Raw genomic sequence first — 12,934 nt, 5'->3', positions numbered from 1 at the left:
GACTGGGGCTGGTGGCTGCCCTGGGGTCGGGTTTCGCCCTGCTCCCCGAGGAGGTGCACGGCAGCACGGGAGTCGAGAACGATTGTTAACCATGCGCTGGCAGCAGGGTGGGCCTGAGCGCGCTTGGTCGTCTCGTGCTCTTCCCTCGCTTTCTGTGCGCGCAGGCTGCACAGGCAGGGACTGCTGTTCAGGCAGATTTTCCTGCACGATTCTTTCATACTTGGGCGAGAACCATGAAAAAATAGTAGTTCCGTTATAATGGTATTTTAAAACACGTTGTGCATAATTTTGCAAGGAAGGTTTTTGTGTCTTACAGCTTTGACTAAAGAGGCTAAATCTGGAGTATCTTCACTAAGTTTTTTTTTGTCTGCATTGTTAAACTGCTCTTATGGCTGAACAGTAGTGTTTTGATGTAAAGTGAGTGCAGAAATGGGCAGGATTGAATATAATGGAGAACTTGGGGGTGGTTTCAAGGTATGTTTAGTGAGACTTATGTTTACTGGCTTATAAAATGCATGAAGACCTCTTAAAATAAGAGAGACTTCTTCCAATTAAAATAACTAGCTGTAGTGATCTTTGCTTTGTTTAGACAGAAATATCATACCTTCTCTTCTTTCTTTGAAAGCAGCCTAGACTGGTTGAAGTTATTCTAAAGTTTCCTAAACCTCAAATACAAAAAATAATTAACACAGCCTTTTTTTTTTTTAATTTGTGTCTGAAAATTGTTTATTTTAACTAATTTATGGGTTTTATTTTAGGCTTTGGTCAGGTACATGATGGTATAGAATTTTGTCTGTTTAATGTAAAACATCAGGGTTTTGAAACCATTACGTTGGAGAACCTTCAGATCAAGAATTTCTTAGATATTTGTGATGCTGTTGTAATTAGACTGTATCTTGGCTGAAATATCCTGATGGCTTAAGAATGTTATGCTTTTGAGGTAATACAGTATAGCTTTGCGTGTGTGAAGCATTAGTCAAAATAATAAGTCAGGCTTGAAAATAGGAGTCCTTTTTTTCTTTTTTCTCTTTTTTTTTTTTGGTTGGTTTGTTTGTTTGTTTCCCCTGTATACTGGGTGTGTGTGTGTCATACCATTCCACACACTTCTAAAGAGTACCAGAATACATCAAGTACCATCTCTTAAAAATGTCGTTGGCATGTGCTGGTAAAAAGGTGTGTTACACCCCCTCTTTCTATCATCATTCTCCTCCTCCAAGTAGCCCATTCTGCAGCAGGTTCTGAGCTGTATGCACTTGAGGTTTTTGGGCTGGGCCAGTGCAATTAGCTTTGCTGGATGTGTGTGCCTTATCCAGTGTGTGTTGGTTGTAGCTTTGCAGCATGGGCTGCAGTTGCATCAGGTCACCTTTCCGTTGCTCTTCAATGGGGGCCATGCTCCTGTGCTTCAGAAATACAGGGCAAGACAGATAATCGCACCCAGTCCTAACTTCCGAAATGGCTGGAAAAAGCTGTGTGTTAAATTCAGTGGAGTATATTTTATGTAGTCTGCTTTAGACTAGTGGTTCCCAGCTTGCAGATTCCCAAGTCTGATATAAAGCCCAAGCAGATACACCAAGTCGGCCACTGTCCAGCACAGCATAAGGGCAGTTGCTGTGTTCCTGTGTCACAGTTGCAGAAGCAGGAGAGCTGGAGAGCACCACACAGAGAAGCTCTTTTCATTCGCAGTCCTGATGTTGCTGGAGCTGGTAGTAGTGGTAGGTAGCGTGAGAGGCAGCACTCCTGGGATGGGGCTGAGGAGTTAGACCTGCTGATAAATGAAGCATTAACATGTCCTACTTAAGAGAACAAGCAATAAAAGTTTGGAAATGTTTCCTCTCAGTATATCTAGAACGCCTTTCATACTGCACTACAATTATACTGAAACAACAGGCTCCAGTGCAAATCGTGATGTTCCCCAGTGGAAATGGGTAATGTTAACTCTGCTCTTTAATGACATGGTGATACCCCTTTTCATAGGAGTTGGTTCTAGCCCATCACCAGTTCTCACAGAAGCTACAGCAGTATAAAAATGCTTGGAAGTGTTCTATTATTTGTGAGTGATGCAGAGGAAAGCAATAACAATGCTGAGTAAAATAATGTTGACAGGTGAGTGTAAGGCTGTGTATGTATCTTTAGTACGATGATCAATCTCCTGTCTTCACTTAAGCTGTGTTTTTGTATCGCTCTCTATGTACTGGATGAAGGGTCATTCAACAGCCAAATAGTCTTATATTTGCATTAGACTCTTCTTTTATCCAGCTTTCTCAATTAATTAAAAAAGGACTTCTAACTCATTTTGTACCTGAGTTGCAAGGGTGTAACAGTAACTGAAGTCCTGCATCTGAAATGGCATAACCCTGTACCACCAGACAGGTGAGAGGCCAGCTGGCTAGGAAGCAGATTTACAGGAAAGGAGCTGGGAGTCCCCACAGAGAAGTAAGTTGAACGTGAGTCGGCAGTTCTTGCAGCAGAGAAGGCCAACATCATCCAAGACTGTAGCCAGCAGATCAAGGGAGATGCTTCTTCCTCTCTTTTCAGCACTGTTGAGATGCATCTGGAGTACTGTGTCAAGTTCTGAGCTCCCCAGGACGGAAGAGACATGGACATACTGGAGTGGAGGGTTATGAAAACAGTTTAGGGAGCTGGAGCACAGGAGGCTGAGAGAGCTGGGTTTGCTCTGCCGTAAGAAGAGAAGAATCAGGGGTGATAATAGTGGTACCTATATCTACTTAATGGGAGGAGGTAGAGAGGACACAGTCAGATCCTTCTCAGAGGTACACAGTGAAGGGATGAGAGAGGCAGCGGACACAAACTGGAACACAGGGAAATCTGAATAGATACACTTGACTGGGCAGATTTCTGAGCAGCCTGATCTAGTTGGTCCTGCTTTGAGCAGGGCATTTTACTTGTTAGTTCTGGAGATCCCTTATAACCTAAGTTATTCTGTTACTGTAATAAGAAAGTTACTAGTCATTTATTTCACGAGTAACCCCATTAGAAGAAAGAAGGAGAGACAGGTGAACATGATTTTGAAAACTAATTCCTAAATCAAGAGTGTATGGTTAAGCTAAATCATAGGAGAAGTATTACACTAATGTATCTGAATATAGGGTATTTATTTATGTGTCTGTGAAGCGAAATACAGAAGATTGTAAGTAGAGTTGATTGCTAAAGTTTAATGGCATATGTATACACTTGGTCAAAGGTTAATGGTGCTCAGGCAAAAAAGTAAATTTATGGACATAAATACATTTAATAGTAAGTGTCAAATGGCAGTTCTTTTGAAGCTTTCCTTCTCCAGGCTTGGTTAGCAGTGTAGGATCTTTCGGAGCATTATCAATCTATTTTTGAAAGAAACAGGTACTATTATTTTGCCTCTCTAAAGGTGCTTTCCTTAGTACATTTGCTAATACTTTTTTTTTATTGTGGGTTTGTTTTTTGGGGGTTTGGTTTGTGGTGTGTGTGTTTGTTTTTGTTTTGGTTTTTTTTTTAGAAAATAAGTTCAGGAATCGCTGTGTTACCTCGTATTCATTATTAGCTTTTTTATATGGACAATGGATTTTCTTAAGTTTGGTGCTAACTTTTGTCACACTTCTGTTTAAAGAGACTGCAGGTTTAATCAATAAAGGTGAACGCATTGATTTCATAGGACATGTCTCTGCTCTTCAGTTAAGCTTGGTGCAGGAGGCCCTGAGTTGCCACTTGTCTGGCTCTTACCAGCAACATGCTGGGTCCAAGCTAATAAGCCTTGCCTCTCAGCAAGAAAAGGAGTCCATCTTGAGAAACATAAGGATTCAGACAATTTATTTAGGAGAAAGTCAAGAGATAATTTGGTGGAAAGCTTTCTTTTTTTTTAGTGGTAAAAAACTTTGTAATTTAGTGAAAAAACAAGATAGAAACCAAAAGGTGCAATTTCATCCTATGGTGAAGTTAAATGCTGTTGAAACAATTGGTCTAGGGCTTTCATATGTAATCTTTTACCAAAATCTTTGTAACTAACTCCACTGAGATGCTGCACACGCTCAGATTTTGTCTAGGTTTAACTTGATTTCATTGGTGGTTGTTTTTTTTCCTAATTGTTGGTATTTCAGTTTATCAAAAGTGGCATTGATTACAAATCTAACATAAGTTATAAATTCCAATATAAAACTAGGTGAATAGTGTTAATGCATTATAAATCTCAAGGTTTTATATCAACTTCTTCAGCAAAGAAAAGCAACTCAAGCTTGAAATTTTTATAGAAGAAATATTAAAACTTTAAAAAAATAGTTTCGTAACTGTCAGAAAATCCATTTCAGTAAAATGACTGGGAATTTATGATTTGTACATTGTGGCTGGGGTTCTGGTTATAAACAAATTTTAGATATTACAAATATTTTGGATGAAACCACTCCCAACTACTGAAACTTTTTACAACCTACTTAGTTCAGTATGTGATGCAGATGGAAATAATTCTGGGAATTCTTACGTCAACATTGGGTTGAACTCCCATTATATGCATTTCTATATACACAAAATGATATATCCACCGAGATCCCCAAGAATTGAGTAGGTGATGCAATACTATGCTGTATTGTATTAAATGTTGGGTTTTTTTTCTTACAGGGTAAAATTCTCTACAAAGTACGGTGGAAAGGATATACCTCTGATGATGATACCTGGGAACCAGAGGTTCATTTGGAAGACTGCAAAGAAGTGCTGCTTGAATTCAGAAAAAAAATAGTGGACAATAAGCCTAAACCTGTTAAAAAAGACATACAGGTGTGTTTCACCTTCCAGTACCTTACACTGAAGACGTATTCCCTATCTAGGGTCTGCTAAGGGGGGGAGGGAGAAGGGAAGACATTTGGGATATGGAATTAAGAAGAATTAAAGAATCTCTTAGGTCTAAAAGTGTTTTGTTTCATGTGAAACTGAGTATTGTTGCTGCTCTCTGGTTAGGGATTTTTTTGTTAATTAACAAGTTTGCTTATAGACTCTAAATCCATCTAAACTGTATTTCAGTTTTTAATGGGACTGTATAAATGATGTATGGTCATTTTAGTTTGTTTTTGACAACATAAACAACCCCTTCCCCCTACTCACATGCATATTGTGTTGCCCGTGAAGCTGGGCGCTGCTCAATTCACTTGCCTGCTTTGTGTAGCAGATTGATGAATTTTGGCATGTTAACCATTAAATTTGGTAAGATAGGAATACAGAAGAATTAATTGCAGGACAGCAGCGTATGGCTTTTTCTTTTCTTTTTTTAACTGCTCAGTCAGTTTGAAAATGAAGCGTAAGAATCTTTTTTTGAAAACTGGTACTCTACTTCTAGGAAACCTATAGGTAAATTTGACAAAATCAGGTTAATTGTTTTTGATGTAAAACAGTTCCGATTTAGTTCTGTTCTGGAATCTGGTTGTTGGATGTCTGGTTGGTTTACTTGTTTATGTATTGATTCTCATCCAAGCAGTTAGTAATGTAAGTTAGGTAAGCGAGGTAGAATTGTATTTACAAATTTTACAATTTGGCAACGAGGAATGATGTTTGCAGTGATAAAAGATTAAAGTGTTTAAAAACATACTTTTCCCAAGCACCACCACTACCATTTTTGTATAGTTTACACCAAATGATACAGTTTAAGGGGGAAAGAAATATTTTCTTTTTTTTCCCTACCTTTTAGAAACTATCTCTAAATGATGATGTATTTGAAGCAGAATCTGACAGTGACTGGCAAAGTGAAACAAAAGATGATGTTTCACCAAAGAAGAAGAAAAAGAAGTCAAAAGATGGAGAGGATAGAAGTCCAGATGATCTGAAGAAGAAAAAGTCTAAGTCTGCAAAACTCAAAGAAAAACCCAGAACAGAATGTGAAAATTCCTCCGATACTTTGGTTTCAGATTCAAAACCAAAAAAAAGGACTTCAGAAACCAAGGAGGATTCAAAGGACCCAAAGAAGCAAAGGAAAGACGATACTAAAGAAATCAAGAAAAAGAAGGGAGAAGTTAAAGATTTAAAAATAAAATCTAAAGAAGATTCTAAAGAAAATAAAAAGTCACGGAAGGAGAAGCATGGAGATGTTCAGTTTGACTCAGAATCAAGTACTCTAGACGATGTATTTTCTCAAGGAACTGATCATGAAAATTCAGACTTAAATTCTGAAAATAAAGACGAGAAGCAAAAGGTAATTAGTGGAGAAGAGAGATTGGAACAAGAACTTGCTGAAAAAGATTCCATTGCTGATAGGCATCTTGATGGATCAGCAAGTAATGAAGATGATAGTATTGATGTTAAGGTTAAAAGAAAGAAGAAAAAAATTCAGAAAGCTGAAGATCATAAAGAGGAAGGTAGAAAAGTGGAAATTCAAGATATCTATTTAGAGAAGAAGAGCATGCACAAAAAGCAAAAAGGTCAAGAAAAAGTAAAAATGGTACCGGGAGAGTTGGAGAAGGTGTCACCTGCTCCTTCACCAGTGCAGAAGGGTTTGAAATTGAGCGCTGATGAAAGAGGGCACAAGTCTACTGATTCAACTGGGGAGGTAAGCAATGTTAAGGCATTGGGGTGGGGGCTGGGGATTAAATCAAACGTCTTTGAGGTACACATATCTCAAAAGGATACTGTTCATGATGGCAAAGAGAAAAATAAATTGGAAAGTTGATGAGCTGGATGAAGCTAAAGAAAGGCCCACTGCGCAATGTATAGGAGAGACTGAAACGTTTCTGGATTCTGAACACTATAAAGGAGGGAACACTTTAGGAGAGAAGGGTGTCTTTAGCTGTGAAAGTATGAATTTCTCCTGTTTATGTGTAATTACTTGGAATGAAGTTTACTGTTCCTCCAAAGCATGCTATCATTTTTAGCTTTGTTCCCCCCACCTTCAACAGTTGCCTCAGTTTGACTTTTTTCTACTTGTGTAGTAAGACATTCAGTCTTGAGCAACTATCCATCCAACACTGCACAATGAAGTGCTCTTTTGAGCTAAAACACACACTTGATCTCTCTCAAAAGCCAGCCACTCCTTTATACCTTACATGTGTTAGCACCTACTTGAGAATTGGAATGCTGAAATCGCTTCTAAACCCAAGTCTCCCAGGTAATTGTGCAGCTGGCTTGTCTTGTTAGAATTCCGGGGGTGCTTATAGAAAATGCTTAGTTTCATGACATGGTTTCATATTAATTACAAATGCTGTACCTGTTCTAAGAAATGAGCTAAGCAAATACTGGAATATTTATTTTTCCTTATTTAATACAGTAGTGTTTTAAGAAAAGCAGGATAGTAAAGGTGAAAGAAAATAATGGGAAAAAAACCCAGTATTTCTGGAATGTTTCTGAGAATATAATTTCTTTCAGCTGCTTCAGACTGTTCTAATACAGTTTGCAGTTCATAAAACTTCAGCTGCTCAGAGAAACCCCTTTCTGATTTGTAACAGGATTGCAGCCAAAACACCTTGATACTTAACTGGATTATATCCCACTTCTTCTGAGGCCATAATGTGTGGCAACAAGTTTCTTCTGTAGGTTCAGCTGTGGTCCTCTGCTTAAGATTGTTGTATGTATGGAGTAGGCCACCTTAAACATAAGTTGATTTTGGGGTAGAGAATTACGTGGCATAATCTCAGAGTAGAGCTACACAAAATAGTGTTTTTGCAGGAGCTTAGTGGTGAGAGCTCTTGTAAACAAGGTTAAGCAATTACTATGAGGCATAGCCCAGTGTCAAAAAGTTATTTAATTAACTGAAACAGTATGGCTCTTTATTACTCAAGTATTTTCTCATAGTTTGAGGCTATAGCATTCATAAGAGAGAGACATCAGTGATGATAATCAGATAAATCTTTGGAATTCTGTTTTATTTACCAGTAGTATAAAAATCCTGTCACCCCAAACATGAAGAAATCAACAGCAGATGAAAGTTGGTTTGCTTATGGCTCTTCAGCCAGTGCTCTCAGTAAGTTGTATGACTTTCTCATGGTCGTGCTCCGTGGAAGGTCATGCTCCAAGGTACCAAGGAAGCAAGGAAGGCATTCTGCTCTTTGCTTTTTTTAGTCTAGGAGGCTTAAACAATGTTTTCTGTAACTGGTTAGTTATTCTCCAGAGCAGCTGTGGACTCATTATATGGGTGGGTTTGGTGGAGAGTTCTGGAGGTTTTTTGGCTTCACTAAATTGTTGGCCCAAGCAGATTATTATTTTCAAATAAAATCATTGTGTATGTTTCAGCTACCTGTCTTTCCTTATGTAGCTCTGATTACAGAACACTGTCATGTCAACTTAAAATACAGTATTCTCTCTTTGGAGTCAGTTTGCATGCCAAACCATTCTCTCTTTCCATTCGATTTACCTCCAAAAATAAATGTGCAGCCTATGTTGTGCATCTGATCAGTACTGGAAATCTGGAATAGAATTCAGGACTACTGATTTTGACAGCCCCTCTGTGTAGCAAATACCTGGTAATCCCTTTAGTAAGTTACAGGTCTCCTTCTAAATACTGGGCATCTGCCAGGATTAACAGCTCACTGTGCTACTAGTTAATCATGTCAGTGATCAAAAGCTGACGTTTTGTGGGGGGGAGGGAGGGTGTGAGAAAGACGATTAAATGTCTCAGCTCTGTTAACACATTATGATACACCAAATTCATCTATTTTAATTGAAGTTTTTCCTATGTCAAAGAAATGGTAGCATTTAATGTAAATTCAGTCTGTAGTTCTTGTGGGGACTTACTTTGGGGCAGTTTTTCAGAAAGCCAGTGCTATTCCACGTACCAGGTTAGTGTCAGGGGCTGATACAAAGCCATGCCAAGGAGCCTTGTCCCACCTACTCTGCAGTTTGGAATTTGCTGGCTGAATGGAGAGAGAGGATTACAGGAGGAGAAAGGCAACCTTTGGTGGAGGCAGTTGAATGCTATTTTGGCAAATTTGATTATATATCTGCATCTACCATAAATTTCTTCTGTGATACTGGATATTGCTAAGCTCAATCTTCTGTGTGGATATGGTGGGCTTGGGTGGATTTTTCCAAGTGTCTGTTTTTCACAAATGATTGTTGCCATAACGTTCTGTATATGTAAACTGGAAAACTTGGAACCTTCTGTATACGTTCTGTACAAATGTCAAGTTTTCTCAATTAAGGTTCAAGTCAGTGCTATCATAACTGCTTTGAATATAGTGCTACAAAGGTGTTAAATACTTTGAAATAATTACATTCTATTCAGGTTCAGTATTTGGAACAAATGAAAAGTTCGTAACTTTTAATTTCCTTCAAAGTGCTGGTTTTGGCATATCTGCACCTCATGCCATAAAGCACCTTGTATGGCTGAGATGCAGTAAAAATCTGAATTGAAGTTGTTTTATTTTGGAAGTAACACCTTTTCTCTTATGGAAGAAGCCTTCACAGACTTAACTCCTGACTCACCTGTTCAATTCTTTTCTTAGGAATGTCCACAAGTCTGTTTAATGTACAGGTTTCAGTAGTACTAATTTTAAATATATTTTATTGTTGGAGTGGTGAAAAGGAGTTTATTTTCCATTTTTTCTCTACCACTTTAATTTGATCTTTGTTCTCAATATCAGGAGAAAGAAGTAAAGAAAACTGAAACAAAAGAAAAATCTCAAAAAAAAGAGTCTGAAAAAGAAGAAAAGAGCAGAAAAGAACAAAAGGGCCTAAAAAGTAAGTGCTAACTGCTTAAAAGAGAGAAGGGAAAGACCCTTCAGGACATTCTTCTCTTATTTCTACAAGAGCAGATACTGCATAGTTTTGTAAGACATACCAGAAACAAGAATTTCTGATTGTATTTTAGGAAGCAAAAGTCTGCTGTTTAATGACTTTGTTAATATATGCCTCATGAGAATGCTGTATGTACTTTCATGTATGAAGCATGGAAGTGTATAGAAATCTCTAACATTTTTGTAGACAAGTCAAGATTTTGCCCTTTTTCATTTAATATTGTCAACTGTGCTTCTGTGGCATGTAACAGTAATCTTTTTTTAAAGGAATTCATCCAACTATTGGCTATTTCCAGAAGTGTTCTGATGATACTGTGAATACACACTTTCTATGTTTAGAAAAACTAGTAGAGGTTCCCATCAGACAAACTTCTTGCCTCTTGCTTTAGCCACAATGACGAGTTATATTATACAACCCTTAAAATATCACCAGAACTGGATGATTTGATACATGAAGAAAAATGTCTAGGTTGTATTTCTAGTCTTAATAGTATAATGGAGTATTAATGTTACCACTCTTGATCTCAGTAAAATTCTGCATGATTTTATTCAGGATAAATTCCCTCACTACTATGATGAGGATGAACTGAAGAAAACTAGGTAACTCCACCGTTGATAATTATGGATGGATATAGGAGGAGCTATGATGCTTCAAATAGCTGTTTCTCTAGAAACAGCTTTCACTGAAAGTAGCATAGATGCTTGCAATGCTTAAGAAAGAAGTAACAAACAGAATGATTAATTATTTTTCCTTATACAGCATGTGTCCTTCGTCTTGTTCATCACAGATACTGAACCGTATTTTCAAAGTAGTAATTTACGCATAATTCTAAACTACATTTCTTAAAAAGAAGATGGTACCGTGTTGAAAGCAGTCAGATCTCAGACTTGCCAGGGTAGCTGGAGGTGAACTAGCTCTCCCCGATTTTTGGCTTATGTTGTTAAGCATGCTCCTACGCTTCAGCAATGATTAACTTCCTGAAAGAGAACAGACCTTTTCTAAATGGACTCTGGTCACTCACTTAAACTTTGTTATGTAATAGTCTTTAGTGGCTCAAGTAGTCACTCTTGGTAACTGTCTTAATATTCTAGGCTTTAAGGACATCAAAAGTGCATTTGACTTGTTTAATGTAGCTTCAGAAGAAAAAAGTGAATATTCTGAGAATAACTGCAAAAGAGAAGAATCTTCGCTAGAATATAAATTCATAGAAGAATTAAAACCAAAAGACAGCAAGGTGTACAAGGAAAGGAGGAGCATAAGAGATGAAACAGACACATGGACTTACATTGCTGCAGAAGGTGATCGAGAAGTAGTGGATGTGTGTCAAATGGAGAACTCTGGTGAGCAGTAGAAACAAATGCAGGGGAAAATTGAGCACTGGCAGTTAATATTTTCTCCATTCCTGCTTGCATCTTTTAGTGCTCCAATTCTTGTCTCCCCAGGAGGCTGAAATGATGCTTTCTTTTGAGACTCACTGATAACTTTTCAGTGTGTTTCCAGTGTGTTTCTGCTATTACAGTGATGGAGTGTTCACCATCTCTTATCATTTCAGCCTAATTTATTACAACAAATAAACAGTTTGTTTCAAGTAAAAGCATCTTATGTCCGTTTGTAACGTAGCCTTCATTGTTTGGAACCATTCCACGCTGACTTCCAGAGTCTGTTTGAATGAAAAGTAGTAGTATGTTAAGCTGCTGATCATTGAAGCAATGGCAAGCAACGAATGGTTTGGAAATTTATAAGTTACTTATTACTTATTTTACTTTTTTTCTTCCATAAAATCAAATACATGATAGATGGCAAGCAACAAGTCTTGAGTTTGGGTATGGACATGCAGTTAGAATGGCTGACGCTAGAAGACTTTCAGAAGCATCTTGATGGAGAAGATGAGAATCATGTGTCAACAGAACCGATATCAAGTAGTGAGTAGTTGCTGGGAGGAAGGGATGTTTCTTAGCTGACGTTTCAAAGTGAAATATCCTATAACTGCATTGAATTTATTTTCTAGCTCTCCTGAGGGATGCTGTTAAAAGTGGAGATTATATGACAGTAAAGATGGCACTTTCTTCAAACGAGGAATATAATCTGGATCAAGAGGTAATTTTTCTGCAATAGAAGTATTGGAGGGGGGTGGAAGGGAAGAGTACAAATTTGGATTGTTTGAAAAGTTTTCCCCTCTTGCTAGTAGCAGATTTCTGTCTCACCCTGGGAAAAAAGCACAAGGTGAGAAAAGGGAGCGCAGAATTTGAGGCTTCAATATTTGTTACCATTTCTTCCAAAGAAAAAATGAAGTTTGTTAGAAGTAAAGTTTGATAGAAGCATCCCAGTAGCTGGATTTGCAGCAGATTTGCCCAGTGGATTTAACTGAATATGAAATTTAGAACTTTACATGGTATAAGGAATGATGATACCCATCAGATCAAGTGGATAAACTATGTAAAACTTCTATACGTTAAAAAAAAAATTGAATATTCTGTTTGACAGACTGGGACCACTTCACTCCATGAATAATTAGTTTTCTTCCAGTTCTTCATCAGCTGTGTTCTTACTAGTTTTTCTTTCAAGGATCTGTTTTCCTCTTAAATAGTACTGTAGTTCCATTTTTGAGCATTAAAACCTCTGATACCAGTATTTTCACTGGTGATCTTGTGTAGTTGTACTATATAGCATTTTGAGAACTATACATCATGTCAAGACTTCTGTAGCATGGTAGAAAAGGTGCCAAATGAACTACTGAGGCAAGCATGTGTTCTTTGAATTGTAGTGTCTGGTAGAAAATGCAAGAGTGAGTGAGGAGACTGGCCACTCGCAGAAGTCTTCATACTTACACTCTGATAAAATCCAAAAGCAGCATTGTGGTAGCAGCTGACTTGAGCCATTGTGGTTTTCCTCCAGTGGCTGCTGATTTCTTTTTCCACTGTCTTGCTGTCTTTTCTCCACCCTCAAATACCTTGCTGCCTTTCTTCCTGGCTCATTCTGTTTTTCCTCCTCCTTGTTCTGGTCCTTGGAATATTACGAGTTTCGCGGATTACGGAGCTCAAAGTGTGAGGCCTGTGGACAAGAGAAGTGGGAGGTGATAGTTTGTTGGTATCTGGCAGCCATGTATGTGTGAATTCTTCTGCCAGGGAGGGGAATCTGTGAAACCTGCTGATGCACTTGCAATTTTTGTCTTGCGGCTTTGATTTATTGTAAAGTATTTGATTTGATTTTTTTTTTTTTTTTTAAATGGCAATGTTTT

General features: G+C 37.9%; 1 protein-coding gene across 1 annotated transcript in view; it reads left to right on the top strand.

Moving 5' to 3' along the window:
- The first annotated feature begins 429 nt into the window (after window positions 1-429).
- Window positions 430-12,934, top strand: part of MPHOSPH8 (M-phase phosphoprotein 8) — a 26,239-nt gene continuing 13,734 nt past the window's right edge. Inside the window, exons 1-8 of the mRNA XM_019472091.1 lie at window positions 430-474; window positions 1,628-1,712; window positions 4,550-4,758; window positions 5,663-6,517; window positions 9,543-9,639; window positions 10,788-11,036; window positions 11,493-11,618; window positions 11,705-11,793. Of these exons, the coding sequence (XP_019327636.1) occupies window positions 430-474; window positions 1,628-1,712; window positions 4,550-4,758; window positions 5,663-6,517; window positions 9,543-9,639; window positions 10,788-11,036; window positions 11,493-11,618; window positions 11,705-11,793 (1,755 nt within the window). The remainder of the gene's footprint in view (window positions 475-1,627; window positions 1,713-4,549; window positions 4,759-5,662; window positions 6,518-9,542; window positions 9,640-10,787; window positions 11,037-11,492; window positions 11,619-11,704; window positions 11,794-12,934) is intronic.

Source organism: Aptenodytes forsteri, unplaced genomic scaffold (genome assembly GCF_000699145.1).
Source record: "Aptenodytes forsteri isolate BGI_AS27 unplaced genomic scaffold, ASM69914v1 Scaffold307, whole genome shotgun sequence".
Taxonomy (NCBI): domain Eukaryota; kingdom Metazoa; phylum Chordata; class Aves; order Sphenisciformes; family Spheniscidae; genus Aptenodytes; species Aptenodytes forsteri.
The sequence above is the reverse complement of the archived record's forward strand: the minus strand, read 5'-3'. Positions and strand labels throughout refer to the sequence as shown.